The 26,709-nt window shown below is 33.1% G+C and overlaps 1 protein-coding gene across 1 annotated transcript; it reads right to left on the bottom strand.

Annotated features, from left to right (window-relative positions):
- Positions 1 to 149: 149 nt before the first annotated feature.
- On the bottom strand, positions 150 to 26,399 carry LOC140058663 (neuromedin-U receptor 2-like). The gene is made up of 2 exons (XM_072104357.1): positions 26,126 to 26,399; positions 150 to 2,963 (listed from the first exon to the last, which is right to left on the bottom strand). Exon 2 carries the CDS (start codon positions 2,939 to 2,941, stop codon positions 1,898 to 1,900), a length of 1,044 nt encoding a protein of 347 aa, XP_071960458.1. The 5' UTR covers positions 2,942 to 2,963; positions 26,126 to 26,399; the 3' UTR covers positions 150 to 1,897.
- Between the last annotated feature and the right edge of the window lie 310 nt (positions 26,400 to 26,709).

The following is a 26,709-nucleotide window of genomic DNA, read 5'->3' as shown; positions in this document are numbered from 1 at the left end:
TTAACAGCAATATTTCCCAACCCAGCCCTCGATAGATAGATAGATAGATACATAAAGTAATATGTAATTATTTATATATAAATACAACAATAATATAAATACATTATATTGAATCGTTTTATTATGTATATTTCTCAATATTAACCTACATATCCTACCATTAATAAAACGTTCATATAACTTTACAATACAGTAATATATTTAATACAATTGTTAAATTGAATTTCAATTTCCGTCAAAAGTTCATAATACTGTACTGTATTAATTAGTTGTTTTCGAATTGTATAACTTTATTTCTTTTACTTTAATAGATGTACCATATAATAACAATAAGCAAATATAATGACTGAAAATTACTGTTACAGTAAAACCCATATTAAAGACACTTTTCCGTAAAACGAACAAGGGGAAGTCTACGTTTCAACACCAACAGCCAACTCCTATTCAGTGGAGAAACTCTGGTTATTTCTAAAGTTGTCCAATTATAATTGGTTTCCCACGAAGGCGCGGAATGCAACAGCGTGAGCGCAATCCAAGTGTTAATTTATATCACAAACGATGGATCGGACTGTCGCTTGCCATTGGTCAACTCAACTTGCGTCGAACTTTCGTCTGTGTCCTTACGTTGCGTCCTAGTTAGACTTGCCCCAAGTCTGTAGTTATTTCTAGGCGTTTTGAGGCTTTTCGATGTTTTGTCTGAAAGCTCAAGTAGTATACGTATAAACGACATTTATGTGCCAAAATAGTTATATTTTTACTAATATTAAGTCAAAACTCCGCCTGGAACCCAGACTACGTCTTAGTGGGAACTAAGCTTTAGTATAAGCTCTAATTAACTGTATTATTGCTCTATACCGTGTGAACTATACTTCAATTGAACCACATAAGTACGTTGACGTTTTTACGTCGTTAACACGTTGTGCTTATGTCAGGCCTAAAGTCTAAGTTATTATTAACCGTTTATTTTTTACGAATCAATCTTGAAAAAATGCGATGAAGACATTAACGAACACTTGATGCAAATTTAAAACGTCTGACACAAAATGTGTTGATTTTAACATTTGATCCTGAAGTTCAATTTGACCAATCTAAAAATAGATTGCGGAAGAACAGACGAAAAACTGCACGAAAATTACAACAACAAGTATAAACATTACCAAATATATTAAATTATACAAGTCAAACTTTATATCAATTATATGCAAGTAGCATTAAGTATGAAAATGTATATATAGATGAAGGTCTATTCCCCATTAATAGTATATGTCTGTTAGGCCTAGTTTAGATTTTGTCGGTTGGTGGTAAAGAAAGTTTTACAATGTTTATTGGTCAGTCTCGGTCGATTGCTTTTTGTCAGTTTGTCAGTAGATTACCAAATTAGTCAATAAGTCGAAATCAATTAGAAAAAGAGAGTTTATCGGCCATTTGTTTTATCTGCTCTAGTGTCAGTCTATGGTTCGTACTCGTTATAAAGCGCCCTCTATATATTGCAATTTTTTGTCTATGGAAAATGTAGTATAGTTAACTATACAATTCCGTAAAAATAAGTAACATTTATATGTGCAAATTCAGCATGCATATCTGAACAATTATTCCAAATTAGTGCATCATTATCGTCATCGAATAAGGTTGTCATAACGCGTTCTAGAGCATATGTAACGCGTTATAGAACTTCGTTAAACGTGGACAATTATATAACAACTTATAATGATTACTGTATTAAATCTGAATCTAATATACTCCTACAAGAAGCCACTAAATGTTAAGATGTTGCTAATTACGTTGGTACTTCACTTTCCCTTTCCGTTATGAATGCTGGTTAATTTGTTCCATTGTTCTATGTAGGCCTAATCATACATTCGGTGTCATTAAACAAGACACGTAATGACGCAGCGTTTTAATGTGTTGTTTCTTCAGTCATTAGCGTCGTTTGTATCTTTCGATGCATCGGCTGACGACAACAAAACATCTCAGCAAACGCGTGTCTATACACTTTATTTGTAGCATTGTAAATCACAGGGTTTATCGCAGAATTAGTATATACCAGGACACGTGTGATATTTAGTAAACCAAGCATGGTTCTAAACTGTATATCACTAAATGTTATTATAAGATTTATAGTAAAAAAAGGCGCGAAACATATTACATACACGGTTACAGTTATAAACAGTGTTTGGAACACTTTTCGCTCTGCACGTAATTTCATTCTCGCACCCGTTGAATTCGAATCCGTAAAAGGAGAATTGCGTAAAGTCTGTAATAGTACAGAATATATGAAACAAATTGCGGTTACAATTATAAATGAAATGGACGTGTCAATAATCAGCCACCATATCACTACGTCACACTGGGTGTTGTTATTTATATCGCAATTGGAGCAAGCGTTTGTTGTGTTCGGAAGTCCCAGATACATATCAGGCCAAGGGAAAGGCACTGAAACACTTTTCACTAAAAACAGTTTTCGACTTTGCAGAGTCAAAGCAATTAACCAGATTAGTATACAGATCTTGGCGGCCCGAGTTCTAGAAGCAAAACCATATCGACGAAATAAAAGCGGACGCCGAATGGAGATATACCGTTCCAGCGATACCCACACTACAGTAAACGATGCACACTGTACTGCTGCGTCGGCAAAATAGAACGTTGTCTTACAGAAGAACACGTGCACATCCATATCAAAATAGTCATGGATTGGACTGTTTATATAAGAATGCCATATCAAATCCGGAGCAGTTAAGAGAAACAGCAAATCAGCAAGCGCTAAGTTCAGCAAGTAGATGTTGACAGTGTTGTTCACTCTTCCTTTGATTAAGACTAAAACGGTTGCGACGTTGCCGATAACTCCAAAAAGCACGACGAAGGGCATGAATCCAGCGATAACCGCTTTATCAAAAGTCGTGTACAGAATCTGTTGCACAGTGTCGTTTATACTTAAATTCATTGTAGAACAGAAGTTGCACAATCTGAAAAATATAATGGAAGATTGTTTTAAGTTGTAGTTGTATGTTTAGTCTACACTAGAAACTCATCAGTTTGTAACTATATCGATTCGATTCTAGACTAGTTATTGGAGGATGTCAATGTGTCTATCTGGAAAACTACATGACTGTAAAGTACCAGACTTTTATATGTTTTGCTGAGTTAGTCTACATTTAGCAAACATTACCGAATTTTTATTTGCAAACACTTGTGTTTAGAGAAGTTTCTACTAGATTTCTACTAGACTAGTTACAGCATGCTGTCTATTGGTCTATCTGGAAGATCACGTGACTTCTAAACACCAAAGGCTGTTATTTGATTCGCTGAGTTAGTGTACACTAGCAAACATTACCGAATTTTTATTTGCAAACACTTGTGTTTAGAGAAGTTTCTACTAGATTTCTACTAGACTAGTTACAGCATGCTGTCTATTGGTCTATCTGGAAGATCACGTGACTTCTAAGCACCAAAGACTGTTATTTGATTCGCTGAGTTAGTGTACACTAGCAAACATTACCGAATTTTTGTTTGTTTGTTTGTATTTTCCTTCATTTATTTACTACATGAAAACATTTTTGTAATATATTTGTAAATTTATATTTTAAGTTAGGGTGCCACAGATTAAAAGCTTTGCTTGCTTGTGGTTATCCTGTTTTTCACACTTTATTGTACTTAATCTTTTATTTATATTTCTATGAATGTTGTGTGAAAAATAAAAGAATCAATCAATCAATCAATCAATCAATCAAATCAATCAAATCTATATTGAGTTTTTCACTGTTTGGAGAAGTTTGTGGTTTCTACAAGACTAGATACTAGAGGCTGTCAAATTGTCTATCTGAAAGATCACATGACTGCAAAGCACCGAAGGCTGTTATTTATTTAATTGACTGATTGTCTCAAATCTGGTCACCAGCAAATAGTCAATAATGTATACACTGCCTAACTTCTGTCAACTGGTCTAATCTACTTCTTGCAAACTTCGGAAAATTAAAGATTGATTTATAGTGTAAACGAGGCCTTTTTACACTGGCAAAGTTTGTGTCCTAACTAGAGTGTGTCGAGAAACGTGTGTTAATGTAGACCACGAGTTGACAAACTTTGGCAAAAATCAGAAAACAAGTTTGCAGAAGTCTATACTAGCAAATTCTGCAAAGTATACAAGTAGTATAAAGACGATCTTTATTTATGCTTTTAGTTATTAAAAATGTAAATAAATTGTTTTAAGAGATTACATAAAATTAAAGTATGCTGAACTTAACATAAATCTTTACATAAGTTTTTATGCCACAACTATGGCATCCGATCCGTCTATAATTATGATGTTACTGGTACCGTAACCCAGTGTGGTTGTAGGTCGTTTGTGTACCGTGTCTTGAATCACGGCAACACGAAAGGCCCACACCGGGTCAGTACACCGGGTAATCTCCTACTCGTCCCGAAAGATGTACCGGTACTATAAATTATGTTCTTTTGTATACGGCTTAAGCTTGGTTCCCACTAGAACGTAACGCAAGGACGTAAACACAACGCAAGCGTTTTAACCAATGACAAGCGAAGTTATAGACAGTTAGCAATCACAAGCGAATAAGCCATCGCTTGTGATTGGTCAATTCACTTGCGTTGCGTTACGTCCTTGTGTTGCGTTGCTAGTGGGAACCACGCTTTATAGTCCTTTGATGTAGTATTTCAATAATAGTAAATCTTTGTATACGGCTTCAAATGCATAGTGTGTTTGTAATTTTCTATAGAGTAGTAAATCATGTTTATGTTCACGTTTAAATAGACCTTTAAGCTATAATAGAAAACAGGCTATATATCATAATTTATGAAAAGAAATCAGAAATTTGACGAGAAAATTGAGACATCTTAAATGCGTTAAAGTCAGATGGCATTTTATTTCATTCATTCATTCATTCAGGCTTATCGCCTGACTTTATTATTTAGTAGTAATACTTAATCTACGTTTAAGACTATTTTAAATTAGTTTCTTATACTTTTTAATGTTTATGTGAGATCTTTCAGAAATAGTTGAAAGATAAGACGCAAAAGCTTTTACCAAATGAAAATATTCCCCTAATTGAACGAATACAAAATATTTGTTTTATAACACACACCTGCTATTCTAAAATAAACTTTTATTAAAGATATTGTCCACCTGGAATATGTTTTTCAATTTTTTGGGGAATTTTTCAATGTCACGTAGGCCTAATAGTTATTCACTTTGACCAAAAACTTGATCGAAAAAAAGCTATTTACCAGAAAAAAAACTAATTTAAAGAAAAAAATAGTCAAATTGGCCGCCAGCCAATGGGTTTTTGGTTGAACTTATCTTGTCAATTTAAAAGTGAAACATTTTTCTTTTCGGGGTTTTATTTCCACGGAAATGATTAACTTGGTTAAAACTACAAAATGGTCTGCTTTTATTAAGTCTTCGATTTTCATGTTTTAAGGGGACAATACATCTTTAAGCTTTCGATTTGTGACGACCGAGGACCAACCACCAACCTAGGTCAGGTCAATTATTGTGTGGTCTGTTGTCGCCTGGACCTAGAAACCATCGAACCTGTGTCGAGGGAAGGAGCGAACCACGTCACAAATCGCTTATTCCAAAACAACTGATACTAACGTTCTACATTATTGATTTGTGTATACAATCATAATGCTGTGTTGTAGGCCTACTGTAGCTTAAAGTCAATTCCTGGTGTAATTTTCAAAATGTCTGTACTATTGTCGTGATGTGTTTTTCCACATGATCCTAAAATCAAAGTGGTACATGGGTATGACCAACAACCGTTTATGTTGACATTCGTAGATAATACTGATGAAGAAGTCAATCTTTGGCGACTGTAAGAGTGAAAATGGATTACATTTGTGGAGTGACGACCTCTTGGATGATTCTAATCCCAGACGACGAGCGTCGACACATCGATTTACCTGGCCTAGCTTTTTCCTATACTGTAGGTCAGGGAGTTGTGGATTCGTCGGTCGACCCAAATTCTGCACACAATAATAGCTGCGCCTATAAATCAGCAGAAATGGTGAGCGAACCGGATGTTGATGACGTTAAGCTATTTTAGCTGCTACATAATGAAGACAACTTCATTTAGATAAATTCTACAAATTAGGCTACATTCATTAGGACTTCTGCATAAGCTTAAGCAGGGAGTAAAATAACTACTCATGTTGTCCATTTAAACTCGAGAGTCGTAAATTATTGTAAAACCATCAATTGAATTGTCAAATGCTTGTCGTAGGAATTCAGCCGTAAGTGGCGTCGTAATAAATCTTTCCCATCATGCAAGTGCTTGTCGTAGAAATTCAGCCGTAAGTGTCGTCGTTCTCATCCAACCAATCATGCAACTGCTTGTCGTAGGAATTCAGCCGTAAGTGGCGTCGTAATAAATCCTTCCCATCATGCAAATACTTGTCATGAATTCAGCCGCAAATGGTGTCGTAATCAATCCTGTCCTTAATGCAAGTACTTTTCCCAAGTTATAATACAGCAGAGTCGTGTATCTTATGCCCTTAATACCATCATGATCTCTTAATACTTATTTTGAATCAGCTTTACATTAATACTATATAAACTTACTTACGAAGAATAATTCCCCAGAAATAATGGCATTTTTACTCACTGAGTAGATTCATTAGTTCAACTGATTGATGGATCTACAATGTATATAAATATTTTAAGCGGTATCAAATAAACAACGTGATGAATCATTGATTTGGCATTTAAGACATTCTGAATCTTGACCTTTAAATTAAATGTATAAGAACTTTTGACTTCAATGAATTGAACTTTCTGGATAAGAACCCCTCCCCCCCCCCCTTACCCATACCGGACACTCATCAAAAAGGCATGTTTGTTCTAGTGTATTGTCAGTACACTATATAAGCGGACATTTCCATAAACAAATGCTGAGGCGGACACTTTACTATTAATTTGCAATTTACCGTGTGTGCAAATGCGACTCTACACCTCACCATGTCGGTCGGTCGGTCGGTCGGTAAACACTCACTCAATTTGAGCACGCGACTGCAGCCATGTATATGTTAGGAGTAAAATTAAGACTTGTATTAATACTGTACATCGATACGTCGATAATACCGATGCTGAGGCTTCCATATGATCGATTAGTATCGTTTTTGATTGGTGATTATTATGCATGTCGGTACTTTATCAATTCGTATACGCCTACGTGTTACGATGACGTCGACCAGGGAGATGTACAGTAAGTCGAACGGTGGAATAAAACACACTAATCGGTGAAACTTAACTATGGCATTATTTATTGAGCAGACGTTTTCACTCGGTTAAGCTGTTTGCAAGACCGTATAATGTTGACATCCACACTTCGCATTAGCTAGTAGATTCAGAGCGTGAATTCTTGAATTACTCGCGTTTAATTCATTAATGTTAGCTTTAAATTAGAACAATACCGATTTTAAATCTAGACATTTTTATCGGACGAATGTTAATCATGTTGTAACTGAACATTATTCTTCAAGAAGTGTTAATGCAACAAAATACAATTTAAAATGTAAATTTAAGTCAAAAACCATTTGTAAGACTAGCAACTATACATCTACAAGCAGACTATAAGACCTCATTCACACGTACATAAATCTTACAAAATGTAACATTTTACTCTACAGCTCGGTCTGTCGATTGGTCGGTCGGTCGGTCGGCTGGTCGGTAAACACTAACACTAACTTGAGCACGACTGCAGCCATGTATGTGGCCTTGTTGTAAAAAGTGTTTGGTTACATGTTTCCTAGGCCGCCTACGTGTATTCGGTTATAATCTTAACAGTTTGTTAAATTTTAAATCAATTTTAGATTAATTAATCAAGAGGTCACAACTTGATCATGAAAGACTGAATAACAGTTCAATGATTGATTCATTATTTATTTTGATTTGTTTACAATATTTATATAATATAATAATAAGCCTTCCTTATTTAAAAATGATTGTGTTTTGAACTTATGATTCACAATTGTGAATTTACTTCATATTTTTACTAGAGTTGAAAAACACTTTTTAATTGTATTCAGTGAATGGATAGTAACAAATATAATCAATTTTTAGATTAAGTTCAGAAGCAGAGCTTATATCATCTTGATCCGACGAATGTATCAACATTTACACTTTAAAAAGAAACCGAAGCCAAAACAAAATTCACATGCTGTAGAGTAATAATTACTTGTAATTCCTTCACAGCCGGAAGAATAATGAATTATCATGTTTTAAATAAATTGTCACCTTTTCAAAATCGTCACCTTTTCAACTATACTGTCGGTACATACAATGTATAAAACATTAAATCACATTCTCCATAAAGCGAAAACATTTATTTCTGTTTCCTGTTTTATTTTATTAAAATTGAAAATAACAATTTTGAATAAACACCCACACATACAATATTACACCTTTAAGATTTAATAGATTCTAGAAGTATTCCGTACATTTAATGACTCTCCCGGCACTATTTTTCATAGCCCATGACCATGTAACTGCCATATTTTGCTTAATTTGATGGCATTTTTATAATTCAATATAAGGAAACCTTATAAAATGATCTTATATCTATTGCAATCAGCCCAATACGATTGCATTTTATAATTGACATTATATTATAATACGAAAATCCTTCAAACGTTGCCTTTGTTGATCACAACAATTAATTAAATAGAAATTGTATATATTCTAGAAACACGTTCAGTTGTCAAATTGGTGCAATAGTATGGTACTATATACAGTTCTTCATTATGTGCATTGTTCCCTCTATTTGTCCATATTGGCCGCCCATACGTGGATATATTTTCATACATTTTCATATAATTTTTATATAATGTATTTTTGTTATTATGTATAATGTTTATGTGCAATTTTGTATAGTGTGTACTATGTTCTTATTATATGTATTCGTTCTTTTTAAATAGTGTACAAAAAACGAATTTCCGATGTTTTATTGGACCTAATAAATGCTGCGAGAGCAGCGCATTATTATAATAATCATTATTATTATTATTATTGCCGAAGTTTTACAATAAAGAAATAGTGTTCGCGAAAGAATTACGTTTATTATAGAAAATTGTGTATATATTATAGCTTTTTAATTGCATTTGTAGCGTTTAGATGCTTTAGAAAGTTCGACATTTAATTTAAAACTAGTTAGATAGATCTAATTAGCCCCAGTCCTATTTAAGAGATAATAAAATAATTATTTTGAAAAAGAAAAGTGAGTGATATCCACCGTTATCATACTAGAAACAATATTACATAATGGTAATAGTCTTACATAATAATATGAAGGACCCTGAATCAATTGTCCTTCATCACACATAATTCATAACACATTTTTATTAAAAATAAACCTTCTTTAAAATCATGTATCATCCATTTCCCATCAATCATATTATATTTCTTTCATATTACCTGTATCAAAGATAATTATTGCTGATACCATTACAGTTATTAAAAATTAAATATTCAACTATGTATGCATGGAATAAAACAATTATCGAAAAACATTAATACGAAAAAATAATGAGATTTTTTAAGGTTAGAACAAATCAATACATATTATTAATGGGTTTTTTCAGCGTTTAGTTAAACTTTTAGCAACTAACGCTTAATCGTTTAGTGACTCACGCTAAACCTTTTAGTAACTTACGCTAAACCTTTTAGTAACTCACGCTAAACCTTTTAGTAACTCACGCTAAACCATTTAGTAACTCAAGCTAAGCTAAACCTTTTAGTAACTCACGCTAAAAATGTTAGTAACTCACGCCTAAAACGTTTAGTAACTCACGCTGAGCCTTAATAACTCACGCTAAACCTTTTAGTTACTTACGCTAAACAACTCTTCTTATTGAACCGCTACCAACTCGCGCTAAACCGTTAGTAACTTTATTTGAATATATCATTTCATTGGTTACTATATCTGGCTACAACAATTTGTTAGTATAGTAAAAGTTTATTTTTGAAAGAATTTAAGTTACGCTTTATAAAAAAAGAAATATGTTCAAATTATCATTTGATCAATATCATTAATTTTGAAAAAAGGCGATTATTGACTTACGTTTAGGGATATTAGAGCTTGAAACTGAAAAGGGGAGTTGGGAACGCTTAGAAAGATAATAATATAAGAGAACGCGTAAAATAATGTAAAAAGAACATTGTTAAGGATGAATTGCATTTTATTTTACAAAGTACATTTATAATGATTGAAGAAAAACATTTATATAATCCCAGATTTATATATGTTTATCCTTCAAGTTATTACTTTTAAACACAAACTTTATTTTTAATTTTGGAAAATACGCCTTGCTTTTGAAAAGAATAAATAATTAACTGAAGATAGTCTATTATGTTTTGTATTAGGGTCAATGGACCATAATATACTTGAATTGAATACATTCCCTGATAAGGGAAAGAAGAAGAATCGATAACAACTCTCTCGCTAAATCGTTATCACATTACGCTGAATTTTACTAAAGCAACTCTTACTGAAAAGTTAGCAACTCTCACTGAAAAGTAAGCAACTCTAACTGAAAAGTTAGCAACTCTCACTGAACCGTTAACAAATTACTTTAGCTATCCAAACAAACTCAGTGAAGTTCACGCTTCCCTCATTCATTCTTCCCTCATTCACTCTTCCCTCATTCACTCTTCCCTCATTCATTCTTCCCTCATTCACTCTTCCCTCATTCACTCTTCCCTCATTCACTCTTCCCTCATTCATTCTTCCCTCATTCACTCTTCCCTCATTCACTCTTCCCTCATTCACTCTTCCCTCATGCATTCTTCCCTCATGCATTCTTCCCTCATTCACTCTTCCCTCATTCACTCTTCCCTCATTCACTCTTCCCTCATTCACTCTTCCCTCATGCATTCTTCCCTCATTCATTCTTCCCTCATTCACTCTTCCCTCATTCACTCTTCCCTCATTCACTCTTCCCTGATTCATTCTTCCCTCATTCACTCTTCCCTGATTCATTCTTCCCTGATTCACTCTTCCCTCATTCACTCTTCCCTCATTCACTCTTCCCTCATTCACTCTTCCCTCATTCACTCTTCCCTCATTCACTCTTCCCTCATTCACTCTTCCCTCATTCACTCTTCCCTCATTCACTCTTCCCTCATTCACTCTTCCCTCATTCACTCTTCCCTCATTCACTCTTCCCTCATTCACTCTTCCCTCATTCACTCTTCCCTCATTCACTCTTCCCTCATTCACTCTTCCCTCATTCACTCTTCCCTCATTCACTCTTCCCTCATTCACTCTTCCCTCATTCACTCTTCCCTCATTCACTCTTCCCTCATTCACTCTTCCCTCATTCACTCTTCCCTCATTCACTCTTCCCTCATTCACTCTTCCCTCATTCACTCTTCCCTCATGCATTCTTCCCTCATTCACTCTTCCCTCATTCACTCTTCCCTCATTCACTCTTCCCTCATTCACTCTTCCCTCATTCACTCTTCCCTCATTCACTCTTCCCTCATTCACTCTTCCCTCATTCACTCTTCCCTCATTCACTCTTCCCTCATTCATTCTTCCCTCATTCACCCTTCCCTTATTGAACATTTAGCAATTTGCATGAAATAAACATGTCGCTAGTATGAGTTCAACGCTTGTATCGCTACATCGATTAAGAATCAAAATAATTAATTGAAATATAAACCCTAGAGATATGTTGCGCTCCATTTAATCAAATATTAATTTTCATAATTAACTGTAGCAATAACACTGCTCATGGTTACGTATACAAGTTGGATTTGTTTCTTCGGGCGTATAGATTTCCATTTTTACAGGTGTTATAAACAACCTAGTTGGGTGTCCGTTGATTAAGCGATTTGAAATAACAGTTTGTTTACCGATCTAAAGCGTGGTTCCCATCAGCGACGCAACACAAGGACGTAATGCAACGCAAGTGAATTGACCAATCACAAGCGATGGCTTATTCGCTTGTGATGCTAACTGTCTATAACTTCGCTTGTCATTGGTTAAAACGCTTGCGTTGCGTTTACGTCCTTGCGTTACGTTCTAGTGGGAACCAAGCTTAATGCGGACACTTTGCGTAGGTAGTATTTTATTTATTTTTTAAAGCGAATGGGACTATCGTACCAAACCTACCGCCGCAATTCCTTCAATATAGGCCTAGTGAGGTTTGGCTTCGGGGCGGTACGGTAACCGAAAAAGGACGGTAGTTAGGGCGGGCGTGTTAGAGCCTGAACTACAAAGTTCAAAAGGATGAACTAAAACACCTAATCAAAACCTTAACGATGGTTTATGAAGATTGCTTGATTTAACAAAGTTATATTAAAGATAAGTTAAGAATCAAAGTCAATTCAAATAATCCATCGCTTGTGATTGGTCCTCCTTGTGTTGCGTCTCTAGTTGGAAAAGCGTTGGCAAACGACGTCTTTCATTACGTGAAACGGAATAAGTGTGAATGTACCGGTAGCCACATGAAATGTTTTTATCTGTATATAAATAAATTATGTTTTTAAATAAAATAAATTAATTAATTGGCCTAGACAATTTTTCATCCTTTTCTCTTTCACCTCATTTATGAAAACGCATACAATTTGATTGTACAAACCAATTGATTTGTTACCAACAGGGTCATCTGTTGACTATTATGTATCTATGGTATTCATCAATTACAAGTAAATTGCAACCTTCGAAGAAATCTCAATTAATTTAATTACAAAAAAATTAAAACTCTCTGAAATAAAGCAGATGATGAGCATCCGATTCTCGGTACTGTATCTAGATTTCTCGAGTATCATGTGTTTCACATGTATCGCCCAGTATCGTAGCCTACTAACCTAACCTTATATGATACAGGCACCACATGTGACTAATTAAAATTCTGTACTGTATTATGACCGAATATTCCGCAGATTTATCCTTGGTTAAACTTATATTTTTATATTTTAAATAATACATGGTTTGTTTTTCTTAGTTAGTAAAGGTATTTTTGTCGATAAGCCTAATATTATTTTATCTTTTGTTTGATATTTTGTTTCATTATTTCAGTCGAATTTCGTTGTTTTCATTGATTATTATCAACAGTTTACATTTGTTGTAAAAAAGTTGTGTAAATTTTCTTCCTTTTAGGACATCCTAAAACCACATGAAGGAGGTGGACCATTCTTGAAAAGGAATGATACCTTTAGAATCACCTGTGGCCAAAGATCCGATGTGTTGGAGAAGAAAACTTCAGCGGTCCCGAAGGTTGGTGGAATATTCGTATTGTGTAAATTCTATATCGACAGTATCAGTGTGTTTGAAGTATTGTCAAAATAGGCAATTATTACCATCAAAGGATCATGTCAAAATGATTCTACTGCAATTAAATAACGTAATCATTTTAGTTTGTGTAGAAGTTTACGAAAAGCTTGCTAAATTATTGTCCATCCGGGTTAAAGAGATAACACAAAATAGGTAGTTACTGCAGTGACTGCAGTATAGATATTTTACATGGTATCTTATTAAATAATCAAATGAAAATAACTTTTAAAAGAGACCAATAGAAATCTATCTCTACAACTTTCGTTGTTTTCTGTTAACATCATGCAGCTGTCATGTGTTTCAAAACATACTCTGCGCATGCGCCAGCATAGTGCTTCAGAACCTTAGGACATTCAACAGAGGCCGATTTTACAGGTTGTTTTAAAATGTGTCAACTTGAATTTCTCCGTCGGGATGTTGGAATAATTAAAGAAAAAGATATGAATTACGTTTGAGCGTGTTTTTTTTTTCTCTTTTGTGGCGTTAACCACTATTTATTCATTTCATCTTCAACAGATTAATACAATTATTTCTAATAATTATAATAACTATTTCATTGTTATTCTTACTTTTGTTTGGTTTATATATATATGAGCGTGTTTGATGTCAAATTACTATAGTTATGGTCCTACAGTAGGCCTATGTGATATTCTACCGGTATGTTTTCATTAGGCCTACTACAGTAGTTCAGAGGCAAAACATCACATGCACTTATCGTCAAATCGCGTTATTTTCATCATTATTAAAAAGTGGCAATTGCAATTATACCCTTTATTTAGTAAAAAAACGGCTATTAAGCGTGTCGATATGTTATTGAAATATTGTTTTGGAGTTTAAAGAAACCAATTCGTCGTGCGTGATTGATTCCGGTAAATAGAAAAGTAATTATGCTTTACAAAATCTTGAAAATTGAAAACAGACGACTCCGATTGAGAGCCTATGGTACAAAATGGTAATAAACTGCGGAGAGGGATAATATGTTTATACACACAGGAGTTTTGATCTGAACAGCTAATAACTAGCTTTTTTTAAATTTCATATGCAAATTAAACTGTCTAAAGTTGTACTTAAGTCACTAGGGACTTTACGAAATAGGACGGTTAGGGGACGACGGACAGCGTAGAGCATAAAATCATATACAGTCGTTTTATTAGTTACGCACCCTTGCGCGAAGACGACGAGGACTGGCAGTATCTCTCACCCTTCCCGGTGTCCCGGCGGCGATTTTTTTTTTCGTACATAAGTTGGGGACCCCCTCATGAAACGTCACAAAATAAACATGAATAATTCATCAGTTAAATTTTCTTGTTCCGTGTGCACCCAAGCGTATACCAACAAGAAGTGATTACACAATTAGTGCGGTACGATTCTAGGCCTATCTCCGCTGTTGTTGCGGCGTGCGATTTCATAGAAGAATAGCGGCGTTTTGTGTGGATTGTCGAAATAATCAGCCTTTGTTTATGGTGTTTTTAATATAATTTATTACTAAAGAATTACGTGTTAAAATTATAGTTTCTATTAATACTATAGGCCTAATTTTAGTCTCTAAACCCATGTCTATTCTAGTAGTAGCTGTGTATGTGTGTGACGTGTGTGTGTTAGGTATGACACAATCCGAGTAATAAGTCAGCAAAATTAAACATTACACAAAAATACATGTTTTATTCTCGTGGGTCTAATCTTCCCATCTCATGTGTTCATATACGCGCATTTTTAAAGTTCCTTTGAGTTCATGCATATTGTTTGATAATAAAATAGCAGAATTAAAAAAATACAGTACACAAATTATACACATTCTTTATTTTTGGGCTATGTCCAATGAATTACTACTTAGTTTAATGACTTGCCTAGCTGTCGATTAGCCTCGACTCGACACATTTTGTGTGAAGAATAGTGCGCGAAGGCAATCACGTGAATTGACCTAGAATCCTAGGCCTACTGTAGAAAGAATCGTATCGCAGTTGTTCGTGTAATCACTTCTTGTTGCTATACGCTTGGGTGCACACGGAACAAGAAAATTTAACTGATGAATTATTCATGTTTATTTTGTGACGTTTCATGAGGGGGTCCCCAACTTATGTACGAAAAAAAAATCGCGTCCCGGCGCGGGGCCTTCTGAATCGCTTGGCTCTGGTAATACAGAATAGGCCTTCATAGCTAGTGGCCTCGCATTTAAACGCCGCGCAAATGTATTTAACCAAGTAAAAATGTTATTTCGTTAAACAATTAAATTAGAAGTTAAATATTATTTAGAGTTTTGAAACTGTATATTTAAGGTTTTATGTACATTGTTTTAGTCGTTCTCCGTAAACGGGAAAATTAAAACTTTATCGTTCTCGAAAGTTAAGACGACAGAATTTCACGCTAAGCTCTACCCACTTTGTTAAAGATCATTCATGAGCACCGTCTTGTGGCTTCCCGTCCTGTTTCGTATAGTCCTAATACAAGAAGACTACTATACTACTTTACAGGTCTATTAAGGTGTAGTAATTATTATGACAGATGTGTACTGTTATGCGTGAGTACATAAAATAATGTATTAAGTCACCAAATGGCCCTATCAATATTATCATAGCAAATTTAAGCACAGATGTTCCTTTTTATTATACCAGATGCGAATCCTCCGTATAAAACCATATTACAGCTACACCGCACTACGCCGCGCGGTGTTTTCAATTATGAGGTCTGCGTTACAATCTGATTTATGTTTTATGGCATAAGCCTGAACGTCTGAATGTTAGGAACGTTAATGTGTTATACATGTATGTGTTGAAGAAATAGTGAAAAACAATATAATTAAAAATAACTTTAAAAGTTCAATTTAACTTGGTCGTCGTCAGATGATTGAAATATTGCCGTTTATTTCTTTAAAATTTATTACATTCATACATTCCGTAAAGTGCAAAGTGCAATTACCAACACTATGTTTGGATTTGACTTTAGTTTGAATACATAGAAGCTAGGAGTTGAAATTAAATCATAGCAGCTCTTGACAAGCCATAAGCTGAGTTGGTCTTATACTCAGCACCGTACGACGAAGGCCGACGAGAAAGTTAACAAAATGTTTACTGTTCTGCCGACCACCTACTTCAGACAGCACCGACGAATCAATTTTTTCGGGACTCGTCGTACGATGCTGTCTGAGTTCTTAGTCAAAGGCCTACTAAACTAAAGTTATTACTAAACTAAAGAACAAACTTAAATATTACACTAGTAAAAGGTACAAAAGTACAGATGTGAGGCCCAAAATATGCTTGGAGGCAAACTTTGGGTCATGGCCACTGAATTAAAGTAAAACAATATTTTTTTTTTATTTGTAGGAAAAGCCGTTCAGTTTATAATTTAAGAACCAACTAATATTAAGGTCAAACTAAGTATAATCTAAGTTTTTATTCGCGTGGACGCGACTCAATAGTTCACTATGTCGGTCTGTCGCTCTGTCGGTCCGGTATCACTATACGTTTTATCGCTTTTCTGTACTTTTTGAACTGTTTTGATGTAGGCCTACAGAAAAGTTTTAAAGTACATTACCTTTTGAAAGTTCATTTTTTTCTGAGAGCACGCGACTTATGGCTATTGGCCTTGTTATGTTGTTTGAACGAAGGAATTGGGAAAAATGATTAAGTGCTTAATAAGTTCAATATTATTAAATAACATAACATTTTAAGTTTAAGGTAAATATAATATATCATAATGTAACGCTGTAACTTTATGAATTTGCCATGAATCGATGACATTGCCGAGATTGTACGGGAGGCGAGTAGATCCGGCCCGAGATACATAGAGTTTGCCATGAAATATTCGAGTTTGCTAAGAAATATTCGAGTTTGCTATGAAATATTTGAGTTTGTTATGAAATATTTGAGTTTTCTATGAAATATTCGAGTTTGCTATGAAATATTCGAGTTTGCTATGAAATATTCGAGTTTGCTATGAAATATTCGAGTTTGTATAAAATATTCGAGTTTGCTATGAAATATTCGAGTTTGCTATGAAATATTCGAGATTTATAATGAGACAAACATATTTAATATTATCGTACACTTTAATATCATACATTGGTGTCATATTGACTAAATAATTTCTAAAATGATAATAATGAATGTTCAAAATGTCACTGTGGACATATTAAAATGGATCAGTACACTTTCAAGAATTATTTGGACATTAAAATAAATCAGCCAACACTAGCATGAATATAATTTCTACAATATAAGTTTAGTGAACTATTATTTTGAAATTGATCAAATTCGTAATTTCATAATGGACTGAACATTAACTACTTATCATCTAGCGAGTCTGTCTGTCTATGTAATCGTGTTTTTTTTTGCACCTTAAGCAGATTTTTATTGCGTAATGTTACACATTATTTGCCATTAAAATATAGTATTACATAGTACCATTTAGGTTGCGTTTAAACTTCAGTAACAAGAAGGCCAAGGTAATGTTTCAGACTTTTGAAATTCTGTACTAATAGCTTTTAAAAAAGAAATTTGGTTGAATTACGATTGCCATCTTAGATGAAAGAGATTTATTTTGGGTGAACAACCAGTCTATCTATTAGAACAAATGTTAAATCAGAGTGCGACTAATCCAATCTCCCTATTGAAATAAGTACGTTTTATAGCTTAGTATTATAAATCCAAAGACAAATTACTAAATAAATGAATGACAATAATGTGGGTATCAGTTGCTGCAGGATCTCAAAGGGATAATAAAACTAAAAAAAGATAAATCAAATCGATAAAGTTAACAGACCAGAGAGAAAGTCCTAATCAATATCAAACATATACACTAAATATAAATTGTGTTCATGTACACTAATAAATTAATAATTCAATATTAATTGTCCATAATATAATGTCATTTTATATTGTCTAAATAAGCAATTATGAAATGTCTATTTTTCTGAATATTTAAAAAAAAAGTGTGTAACATAACTAAATTAAATTAAAAAATAATTTTTGTAATATTGAAATTTATATTTTCGTGTATTAATATCTTGTTCGTTGTTTTTGTTTTCTTGTTTTATGTTGAATTTGTTTCCTTACCTTTTTTGGAATATTGTTTGATCTTATCTACTTTGTTATAACGAATAACAATACTATAGCTAGATTAAACTGATATCAAGATAAGGTCAGAAAGCGATAAAACGCATAGTGATACCGGACCGACAGACAGACCGACCGACCGACATAGTGAAATATAGAGTCGCGTCCACGCGACTAGAAATAATTTGTGTAATATTAAAATTTATCTTTTCAACGGGACACAAAAAAATTGTTTACAAATGTTCTAACGATTCTTTTTATTATTTATGTTGTTTTTAAAAAGATAACATTTTCTTTTCTGAAAGAGCTATAGTAGGGTATTTCCACATCTTTTACACTACAGCTCTTTCAAAAAAGAAATTCTTAATTGTCTTTCTAACTTAGAAGATAAATGAAATTCTTGGAAGATATGCAGTATGAACAAATCATCAAATTACAATTCTACTTTACACAAACTTTTGATATAAACTAAAAATGATGATGAATGTTTGAGCGCAATAGTACAAATAATATAATTATATTTATATTATTGCGCGTGGTTTCACCAATAATGAAATATACCGAAATTTAACGTCCTATATACCGAAATTGCACGCTTGATGGATGCCATGCGTGTTCAATGATGTAGTTATTGGATATCATGTGATCATAATCCTCCAATCAAATGATAAGAATTTACTCGGGTGTGTTATAAACAATGTTATGCCTATTTTCAAGGTCCGATTTGTCAGACATTGTCTGCTCCTTGGGTTATCTCAAGTGTTGCTGCTATCAAGTTGTTCAATAATAACATCAATACCAAGAAGTAGAGATAAGTCGTCAGCTAATGTACGACATTAGATACTCAGCTAATGCCTTACTAATGTGAAGCAACAATCCGTCTATGCGCATTTTCAAATTTAGAAAACAATTTTTGCAAAACGAGCTGTAAATATAGACCCATTTATTTCAATTTTTGGATTATAATAATGTTCATCTGGATTGTAGCAGGGAATTATTTTGAAATGTCTTTTTAATAAATCAATTAAGATATAAACTTTGACTCAGATGATAATTCTTCTGAAAAAGCTGTGAAAAGACCAAAGAAATGTTTAATGTAACTTTTTACCATCTAAGTTTTTATTTCAATTGGCTTATTAAAACGTATTTCTAAAACAATTTTTCAATGTCTTTAATCAATTTCACAATTTAAAACAAACTGAAATCATATTTTTCATTTTTTTTTCGAATCTGTCAAGCTTGTGTTCCTTTTGACAGAAGTTCGTATGGAACGCCGTTTACGCAACATTTCGATGGTATGAATTTCATGACGCGATGTGAATGAAATGATTTGAATGCATGTCATTCAAAACATTTCATTCAAAACATTTCATTCAAATCATGTCATTCAAAACATTTCATTCAAAACATTTCATTCAAAGTATTTCATTCACATCGCGTCATGACATTTTTATAATCGGTGCATTTCATTCACATATCGCGTCATAAAATTCATATTATCGAAATGTTGAAACGACGTTCCATAAGTTTGAACACGCCTTGAGATTGTTTAAAAGAAGAATAGCTCACTCACGTGTAAATATTTTCGCGCGAATCGACAGCGTCAGCTTATACGCATGCGCAAAAGGGGATTTGGAAAATGGAAACATGGATACGCCTTGTTGAAAATCGTCCTTAAACACTCACTCAGATGTGCCGAAATGTGAAAACAAGTGTAATAATAACCAAAATTAATGTGAAAAACATTGTTTATCCACAATAATAAAAAGTGAAAATAGTCCGCCCACAAATGTAATTAGAATGAAAATGTAAAAAACACCTTGCCCACAATAACAATGTATTGTAAAACAATATCTACAACAATGAAATTGTGAAAACACAAATTTATTAAAAACCGCATTCAATGACATTCCGGTGTTTATTTTGTTTTGTTACTATTATTACTACTTGTTTGTTTTTAATTTCATTTTTTAAGGAACTTGATTCAAGATTTAATTAAAAATTTAGATTACCACTTTTATGATATCACTCCATAGCAACAAATTAATTCGATATACGTACGTGATGGCGAAAATTCGATACCTCTATTCGATATACAGTACAGTAATAACAATGCATTTTATTTGTTCTTCAATGTTTTATCTATAATTATTTCTCCAGTATCATGAATTTTGGGACCGAATACTATACAACATCACATATATTTCAAAAGTAATTTTCAAGTATCACAATAACCTAACCATAACCTAACCTTACATGATACAGGTACCACATGTGATACACGACACATGTACCACATGTGATACACGATACAGCTACCACATGTGTTACACGATACAGTTACCACATGTGATACACGATACAGGTACCACATGTGATACACGACACATGTACCACATGTGATACACGATACAGCTACCACATGTGTTACACGATACAGGTACCACATGTGATACACGATACAGGTACCATATGTGATACACGATACAGGTACCACATGTGATACACGATACAGGTACCACATGTGATACAGTCACGATACAGGTACCACATGTGATACACCTGAGATGCTGTATTTCCAAATATTCATATGATATGGGCAAATATTGTAGTAGATTGAGTCACTGAGAATCGGGTACAGCTCTGTCTACTCTATCAAACTTGCTTGACAAAAAAAGTGCCCAAATTTAGTAGTGGTATGCTTAAATATGGTAGTGATATGAAATTATCAAGTCTATATATGGGCACATCAATTTTTTTTCACATAAAGTTTGATAGTGTAAGTGTAGAAAGACCTTTACAAACGAATTCGGTGTCAAGAACGAATGAAAAAAAAAAATTTTTTTAATGTACCGGTAACAAGTTTATAATTATAATTTGTAGCTACTGTACAATACACGTACAGGGCTGTTAGTCTGGACGTGAGATTATCGATTAATTGGACATGATATTCGGGCGGAGTAATATCCTAGTTGTTATCTTCCCTTGGTGCTCGATATAATTATAAACCATAAAGAAAGTAGTCTGTTAGGGTATAAGTGTATTAAGTACTTTAATACTTGCAGATTGTATAATAATCCCAGTTAATTGTCGTTTGGTTTGCAAATTATACACATTGGGATTTACTTGTGGAACTTATGTCTGTGTTTTCATTTTAAATAAACGAAATGTTAACAAGGTAATTGCCCCCAGTAATTGGTTAATAGAATGTAATTCCCTATAATTTGCCAGTTTTCAGTAGGCATAGGTCTGGTAACCCACATGTAAAATTAAACATCATGTAGACACTTTTTGTAATGTTTTTGTTTTGAGTTCGTGTTGTGTCCGTTGGATATTGTGCTCCGCCAAACAAAGAAAACAGAATTTCTATGTTTTTCTTCTTAAAACAAATGACAATAAATGATACTTGACTTGACTACTAATGTGCATAACAATAGGCCTAACTGTGACAGTTGCGGTACCTCTCTCCAGTCCTTCTTCCGTTCAAACAATAAATCTGTTATATAGGTAGATAACATTCTAGAGGTTATTATCTTCAAATTCAAAGTCCGTAAGCGCCAATCTATTTTCGTTTAGTGTTATTCAAGCTGTAATTTCTTTGTGAATTGTATCATTTTATTGATTCACTGTTTATAGAGTATTTACCCTGCTAAATAACATTTATTAAACTAGAAATCTGAATGATGATCCACAATGATCATTATATTATCAACGATAGTTGATCCGAAGACTTAATTTGTTATTCTCCCTTTATTAAATAAAGCCAACAAGATTGTAGAGTTGAGTCATATCAAGGTGAGTGACTTCGTCTTAACAACACCTTCTTTTCTTCTATTATTTAGGAACGTTGCGTAGTACAGCTCTGTTACTACTGTATTGAAAAGTCTTCCCTAAATTAATTGTATCATAGAAACTGTCACATGTTACAACAGTGTCATATTAATTATTGTTACAGTTGAAATTTTTGGCCTAATAATAAAGAAAATAAAAAGTATCACACTTTAAAATGCACACATCTCGCTTAATTCTACGTGCCTAAATTGAATGTTCTTGCACATGCAATTATCTTTCGAAACGTTAATTTTGATGAAGTCATAAAGTTTTAAGAAATAGAATATTACAAAGGTCCCATCATTTTTCCTATGCTATACATTGGCAAAAGGTGTTTACGCCACAAAAGACAAAACAACGCAAGACAGTTTTGGATAGATTTCAGATTGATATTTGATTGAACTTCAAATATCGTTGTACAAGTATTACGAATCTTAAGCTTGCTATAATGTTCGACAGCCTCAATATCTCTGATTAAGTTTGCCTTTACATGTATAATGCCCGCGGCAATTATAAAGTGCTTTTCCGTACTGAAACGTATTAAGATATTATAGAACCGCTTAATACAAATCTATCTGTACCATCATACATGTTTACATGTTACAATACGGTGAGAATTGTGTCTCGACATATAAAGTAATTTACCGTTAAGTTTATTTAAGGAGGATGAAGCAAAGAAACAATGGATGTTGGAAATTGTTCCATAAAAAAATGTACAAATAATATGTTCAAACGTTTGATCGTTAAAATATAAAAGAATTATCGGATAAAGGCTGTGACACACTAGAACGATAACGATCGACGATAAAATAGATAAACATACATTTTAATTACATAAAACAAAAAAAATTCGATTTCATTCTATAACTAACTGTATGATAACAATGTGTGCTGTCTTTGATAAATTTGGAATATTCCTAAATCTTTACTTGTATATTTTGACTTGAATTAATGTTGGTCTACCCGAGAGAACAACAAACCTCTAACGTCACACTAACAACCGGGTGGCGTATTGCTTTTGAAGTTTTCCTGTCAGATATACGACACTTTCATGTCAAAAATGACAAGCTAGGAATAAAAGTAAATTAGAAGGTGTCCGCTAAGCCAAGTTCGCCTGAGAGGGAACATGCTTTTTAAACTAAGGCCTAGTCAATTTTCTAGGAATTATACATTTTACATAGTCCATATCGTCAGTATTTTGAATAACATTGTATTGGTTGTAAACATTTTAAGGTAAAGGTAAGGCAGTTTCATCACCAAAAGTTTTCAGACACAGGTAAGCTACATTCACACCCGGCTTCCGGTCCAGAGCCCGGATTCTGGTCCGGTGACCGATATCAATTTAATTATCGTGAAAATAAGTTTAGTGTTTATAACCAGTCACATAAAGTTCGTACAAAACTAAGTTTGTGAACACAGTGCGACAGAAAAAACGTGACGTAGCCCAGAGTTTTCTCAATTTTCATTTTTTATTACCGAACTGGAATGCGTTCAGTGTAAATGAAGCTTTATAGTGTTTTTCGTACGAAACTGACGCAGTTCCTGTCTGAACAGCAGTCACGGGTTTGGGGGAGTTTTAAATGACGTTTATGAGAAGGATGAATGTTATGAGTAGTTACGGTGAGTGCAGATTGTATGGTGAACTGCAAAAGTTTGCGAGTTGGGTATTGTTTTATACGGTATAGTTGTTTTAAAAGTACATATTTTAGTTGTTTAAAATCAAAATAGCAATAGAGAAAATGTTTACTACCCTTTTTAACAAACCCTTACATTTAAATTGTTAGTAAACTTTTTTTTTTTGGTTAACCACCACCTTTATTTATTCAATCTTTCATAAGTATTTATACTTTCTGTTTTCTACTATTCTTAACCTTTACCTATACAGAGTGTTTATGATCATGCAGAATTACACAGCAAAAAAAAGTACATATCATTTTTTTTCCTTTTCAGAAATAGCTGTCTACACAAGTTCATATTATTAATTTGTATACACTCATATTGTTGTAAACATAATTGAAACTTAGTTAAAGAGCAACTTTTTACCTCCCACAAATTCTTGCACACACACTGGCCGTAGGTCCTTCATCGACTTCCGTTGTTTTTCACTCATCTCAAAAAAACTAATCTACCATTATAGTAATTAAGCAAGTTTTAACTATATTTCAACTCAAACAGTTTATTATGATTTTTAAGTTATCCCCATCTCGGTGACAGATGACTGTTTACCATTTCACTCTATTAATCTGATTGTGTTTTTATTGAAGCATTTTAGCAATGTTTTTACATCGATAAAATAATTTGTTTCAGTGATTTTTCCGATTAGCTTTTAATATTCGAATCGAGTAAACGATTTAATGTACTCATATACTTAATGTTACATTCCATTAGGCTAATGTTTATTTTTTACATTTTATTTGACTGATCGATAAAGTAGCTTTTAGAATAATCTGAATTAAGTAGTTTTATGCAAATTAATGCAAAGAATGACATGTAATGTGATATACATTAATAAATAAAAATAAATCTTCATGAAAGTAATTCAAAATATGAATTGTTTAATTATTATTTTTCAAGTTGTGTAGAAACATTTTTTGAAACATTTTTGTTCTCCTTTTTATCATTTCTACAATTATGTTAGCTTGTATTACTTAGTCTCACATTAGAATAAACCATATGTCTATATTGAGTTGTATTAAATGTTATTCCAAAATGTATTTTGTTAAAGCATTATAACACTATTTATAATATAGGCCTAGATAATCTAAACAATTACAAACAATGATTATTGTATACAGTATTTGTATATCCTAACGTTTATATTGGATTGGAGCTGTGGCTTGGTGGTTATGATGCTTGGCTACCAATCTAAGGGTCCTGGGTTCAAGTCCTGTCATATGTCAGGGTTTTTTTCTCATGACAATTTACAACTCCCAAAAGACTTAATAATAAGTCTTTGTTTATGTAGAGCATCTTGTTCTCTTGTGAAATTATTAAATAGTTTATCCATCCTGTAATTGGCGGGTTACTCGCTGTTGGATGAGTATGAAATAAAATAAAATAAAAATAAAAAATAAAATAAAATATACAATAATAATAATAGTTTGGTCTTTGTCCTTTTTTCTTGCTATTTTTCTAACATTGTTGCAATTACTATAGTAACTATATTTTTTCCTGCAATAAAGTATGATTTTAGTTTCAATGTGGAAACCTGCTAAATACCATAGTAAATCATGCATAAACAGGTTAAAAGATACAAAATGATAGTAGTTAAGTATTTGTCTTTTGTGTTGCTATTGTTCTAACATTTACAGTAACTACATTTTTCCTGCGATAACGTAGGCCTATGATTTTAGTTTAAATGTGGAAACTTGCTAAATACCATAGTAAATCATGCATAAACAGGTTAAAAGATACAAAATGATTTTGAATATATTTTGATATTGATAAGAATAATATTGACAAGGTCGCTTATTATTATGAATACAATGAGTATTCTATAACAAGAGACAATTGTTAAATCACAGAATCGTGTTTAAATGTAGTTAAATCTACAACGGTATAATAATTATAAGCCTTTTAAACTTTTCCGTTAATATTATCTCTTCAACAGTTTTTGATCTTTTTACGAAAAAAAACTTCTTCACATTTCCGTTTTCTTTTTTCGATTTATCATGATGATTCTTTACTTTTTATCACAGTCAACCCAATACCAACTGCACACTCTTACTAACTAATAGATTCTTTAACAACATGTAAATAACCGAAAGAGTGCGTTGGTTAAAAATGTAATCCAAAATTTCAAAGTATTCAGGTTTTACATGAAGTCGTACGTATTTGGATATTATTTGCTGCATTCACCTATAACTAAGATAGATTATAAATCTAGATTATTTGTATCGTAAGTTAATAACTCTTGATATGGTGTCTAAAAGAATATTAAAATCAGTTTCTTACCTTTTACAAATATCCAACCAAGATATCAAAATATATCACATCACAGAAATATTTCAACAACCTAAGCGCGACAAACTCATCAATGGACTTCGCCACAACTCAGTCTGAGAAAAAATATATTGGTTCACTACGACTCTGTTTGATAACAATATTTCATCCGCTAGACAGCAGTAGCTATTCAATAACTTGATGCTATGCCGTTCTCCGTTCTATTATCGCACCTTTGAAATCCAGCTATGTGAAAACGTGCACGTTATCCAGTATGTTGCTTTTTAATCACAATCTAACGCGGTCTGAGCTCTGATTTCCTGGACTTCAATTATATATTCAACAATACCTACTGTCACGTGAAATGCTATTGTATTTTGTATACTATAGAGGGCATACTTGCGTATATGTAATTCGATGAGTTTAAAATCTTCTCATTACGACAAAGAAACACAACGTTTACGCGTGCGAATTATCATACCCTCAGAAACATCTGCGCAGAATAACTATTTACTTTTATTTTAAGAAGCATGGTCTAGTATTAGCGCGCTGTTAAAACGAAAGGTCAATATTTGAACGCACATTGACGATTACAT

The sequence above is a fragment of the Antedon mediterranea genome, chromosome 9, assembly GCF_964355755.1.
Source record: "Antedon mediterranea chromosome 9, ecAntMedi1.1, whole genome shotgun sequence".
Lineage (NCBI taxonomy): Eukaryota > Metazoa > Echinodermata > Crinoidea > Comatulida > Antedonidae > Antedon > Antedon mediterranea.
The sequence above is the reverse complement of the archived record's forward strand: the minus strand, read 5'-3'. Positions and strand labels throughout refer to the sequence as shown.